This window comes from Otolemur garnettii, unplaced genomic scaffold, assembly GCF_000181295.1.
Source record: "Otolemur garnettii isolate 467f Iridium unplaced genomic scaffold, OtoGar3 scaffold00038, whole genome shotgun sequence".
Classification (NCBI taxonomy): Eukaryota; Metazoa; Chordata; class Mammalia; order Primates; family Galagidae; genus Otolemur; species Otolemur garnettii.
The window spans coordinates 15,755,475-15,759,378 of NW_003852433.1; the positions used below are offsets into that span (position 1 = coordinate 15,755,475).

Below are 3,904 nucleotides of genomic sequence, written 5' to 3' on the forward strand. Positions count from 1 at the left end.
CCCCAGAACAAAGTGACCTCAATAACTACAGCACACAGAACCTGAAGAAGTATCTAATATGAATAGGATTTTATTTATTTTTGTATTTAAAAACTCTTTCTTTCATGGATGTACATTAGTAGGGCAAGTTAGTACAGTTAATCACATAAACAACTGTCCTCACATAAAAGGTAGTTGCTACTTAAAATGAAAATCCCAGCGGTAGTAATAAATTTAATTATATATAGTTCTGCATGTCAAACAACTTACGTGGAAGATAGCATGTCCTAAAAAATAGTTTCTGAGGCGGCGCCTGTGGCTCAAAGGAGTAGGGCGCTGGCCCCATATGCCGGCTGGGTTCAAACCCAGCCCCAGCCAAAAACCTGGGGGAAAAAAAATAGTTTTTGGTAACTGAAAAAATAAACCTAAAAGGACATTGATCTCCAAAGATGCGTTTTAAGAGTTGAATGAAATGTGAAAAAGTAAAAGATACTAAGATATTGAGTATATTAAATAAATATAAACTTAGTTACTAAAGTGAATAATAAAAGTGGAGGAGGGCGGCACCTGTGGCTCAAGGAGTAGAGCACTGGCCCCGTATACCAGAGGTGGTGGGTTCAAACCCAACCCTGGGCAAAAAATGCAAAAAAAAAAAAAAAATATATATATATATATATATAAAATTAAAAAAAATAAAAGGGGAAGAATTCCTCTTCCCACACTCGTATATTCTTGTAGTCGTCAGAGTCCCAGGCAGAGCCAATGGAGCCATCTGTTTCCACTTCACCTTTGCTTCATTGAAGCTCTTATTCCTAATCAGTGGTTGACAAGTTTGATATATTTGGCTTATTTTAGGACTCTGATTCTTCCTCTCCTGCTGCTTCCTCTTCTTCACCTGCCTCTTCTGCTTCTTTCTCTTCTTCCTCTCCTGCTTCTTCCTCTCCTGCTGCTTCCTCTCCTGCTTCTTCCTCTCCTGCTGCTTCCTCTCCTGCTGCTTCCTCAGCCTTTTCTGGTATCGGTTCAGCCTCCCGTTTTTTTCCACAAAACCACAAAAGGCAAATGATAAAACATATCAATAATATTATAGAACCAATAATAATGAGAAGTGTAACTACATCTGAAGAAAGTGTATTATTTTTACTATTTTCATTTTCCACTGGGGTCGCTAAGCCAGGAGGGCCACTGTCCACACTGCCCCCATCTCCTGGAGCCTTGCAGTTGGGGGGGGCACTCCCTATTTCACAGTGGCAGTGTGATAAATCATTACAGACTCCTTTCCCATTACATGTTTTCTCTGGATTACAGGCAGTTGTGCTCGGGGCGTAATCTCTGCAGACAGAATCTATGCAGACTTTGTTTGGGGCACAGGAAGTGTAACTCCTCACTTGGCCCTCATCAGGCATGTCGGAAGTGGTAAAATAATCCACACTCCAACACCAGTCATCTTCATGAGAGACCTGGACCATTGTATAATTGAGTTTGATTGTTGGTAAAGATGTAACACCTGAACATATAATTTTCCCACAAAATATATCTTCATCTCTACACTTACTATATTTAATAGGATTATTACCACCAAAGCCACAGTTTCCAAACCGGTCCCCTTTATTGTTCATTAAATTGTAACAGCTTTGTGATGCAGATTTTGCACCCAACCCAAATACTTCTATGCACTGAATATTAGGATCCATGCAATAACCTTTAAGACAGAAGTACATTTGATTACAAATTGAGCCATCTTGCATAATCCTGTCTTCAGGGCATGAGGAAGATGCACCATCACAATATTCTGGGAGGTCACAGGGCCGCTCAGCAACACGGCAAGGCTGTCCCCTAGTTTTAAATTTACACAAAGAACAGCAGAGTCCTTCATCACACTGTGCTTCTTCCTTTAGTTTACAGTGTTCATCACAGCATTCATTTTCTGCACAAGCATCACCACAATCACACTGCTCAGCTTCTTCCACCAATTTGTTTCCACAAGTGGATTCTCTACGCTTGCGGCCTTTGTGCCACGGTTTGTTAAACAGGCAGGTCCCTTTCTGTTCATGAAGGAAGTGGTAGAAGTAATCAGAGCTGCAGTTGCTGAAGCCACCATGTTTAGTGATACTTTCACTCATGAGACAAAAGTGCTTATCTTTACAAATGCAGGCCGAATGGTCATGCTGAATGCCCAGGTTGTGCCCGAGCTCATGGACCATGAGCGCTGCAAACAGGAGGACATCTTCATGGTGGAAGGATTCAACGGCAGCGGCAAACCCCCTCGAACAGGCACCACTGGGAAACGCCTGACCCATACTCCCTTTGGGATGATGCCCAACGATCATGTGGGCGACATCATGCTTCACACGATGGACGAGCTTCTCTCTTCTCCAGCTATTGAAATTCCTGAGCGTAACCTCCAAGTCCTCTGGGACTTCTACTAGATCCTCCTCGGTCCAGATCTCCATTCCAGCCAGCACCACCTCTGTGTTTATTCCCCTAGTGAAGATGTTGGCCAGAGCAACGATGTCCACTACTCTCTGGACTGTCTCATTGATGTCACCGCCCCACATCTGGAACCGCTGGTTGTTGACAACAACAAACATCTCCACATACTTGGTGTGTGACCACAAGTAGGACAGCGCCTGTAGATTCTGAGGCTTCCTGCTCCCTTGTTGCCAGCTAGTAGACACCACTTGGCTGTCTTTGGAAGTCACACTACAGGAGACATGCACTTGATGCGCCATGGTGTACAGTACGTGTTCAAATTGCTTTGAAGATTCCACAGGCTCAATGCCGTAAGATTTTTCCTCCTTAATCAGGATACCCCTGAGCCCTGAACAGGTATTGACAGAAACAAAAGAACCTGGCACTCCTTCGATGTAGCCTTCATAGTGACAGTCGTGTGAAATGAAAGGCACTTCTTGCCCCGGGATGCCGTTGTGGTAACTGTAGACTGGAAAACTGTTCATGAAATAATCTCTCTTCACCTTCAGGTGAACCAGGTGTTTCTGGCCTTGCATAACTAGCATATAGGATGCCTTTCCCATGGGGTCTTCACTTCCTCTGCCTGTCAGACTCTTTGGGATGACTATTTCGTAGGAAGAGTAATATACTGATTCCATGTCACAGTACATGCTTGGGAGAAAAATCATTACCAAGAGCAACATGTTCCCCAGCCCGGGATGTGGAAGTCCTGGCACTAGCCCCAGCTCCAAACCTTTCATTTTGAGAGCCCAAGTCCAGAGCCCTCTCCTAGCCTCATAGAAAACCACAAGGAGTTTCTGTCCAGCAGACAGGAGGGAGGTAGAGTCTCTCACTGAGGCTGTTGCTGACATGGTCTTAGTGAATCAGTTGATAGTGCAGGCCTATGTCCATCAGCAGTAGCCGCTCTTCCTGACACACGGACCCTCAGACACAGGAACTAACCCCAGACCTATGCTGGCTGCGTGAACAGTGTCCACTGCCTACCTCCTAAAGTGACAGCCTTATGTCTGAGCCTCTTCCTAGTCTTTCTGGTGACTCTGTTGTCCTTCCAATAGTTTCCTTTCTCTGAGATGACTTTCCAAGCATCAGATTTATTCCGGCACTTATAACTTCCTTTTTACGTAACAGAAGGATATATTGTAAAGAAGAGAGGTGAACTCTTACAATGTAGGACTATACTATGGGAAAGGAAATTTTCATCTCTATGCCTGCCTTCTATGCCTTCTTCAACTTCCTCAACTGGACCTCAGGGAACACCCCTCCCCCACCCCTCCTGTTGTCTGTTGCTCAGCTAACTCCAAATGTTCCAGAGTAGAGGGTGGGAGTTAGATGGGGGGATGCTTGGTGATCATGTCCTCTCCTCTAAAACTCTTGCTCTGAGCCATGAACATCTTAACCCAGGGTGATCTTTTCAGATCCATGAGGCATTCTCTGTGTGCGTGTGTATGTTGTGTGT

The 3,904-nt window shown here is 44.5% G+C and overlaps 1 protein-coding gene across 1 annotated transcript; it reads right to left on the bottom strand.

Moving 5' to 3' along the window:
• Positions 1–830: 830 nt before the first annotated feature.
• On the bottom strand, positions 831–3,299 carry LOC100953873 (disintegrin and metalloproteinase domain-containing protein 1b-like). Its single transcript, XM_023513245.1, has one exon. The coding sequence runs from the start codon at positions 3,297–3,299 to the stop codon at positions 831–833; it is 2,469 nt and encodes an 822-aa protein (XP_023369013.1).
• Between the last annotated feature and the right edge of the window lie 605 nt (positions 3,300–3,904).

Excerpts from the sequence above, each read along its gene's own strand:
- LOC100953873 (XM_023513245.1), bottom strand. The coding sequence starts at position 3,299 with ATGTCAGCAACAGCCTCAGTGAGAGACTCTACCTCCCTCCTGTCTGCT.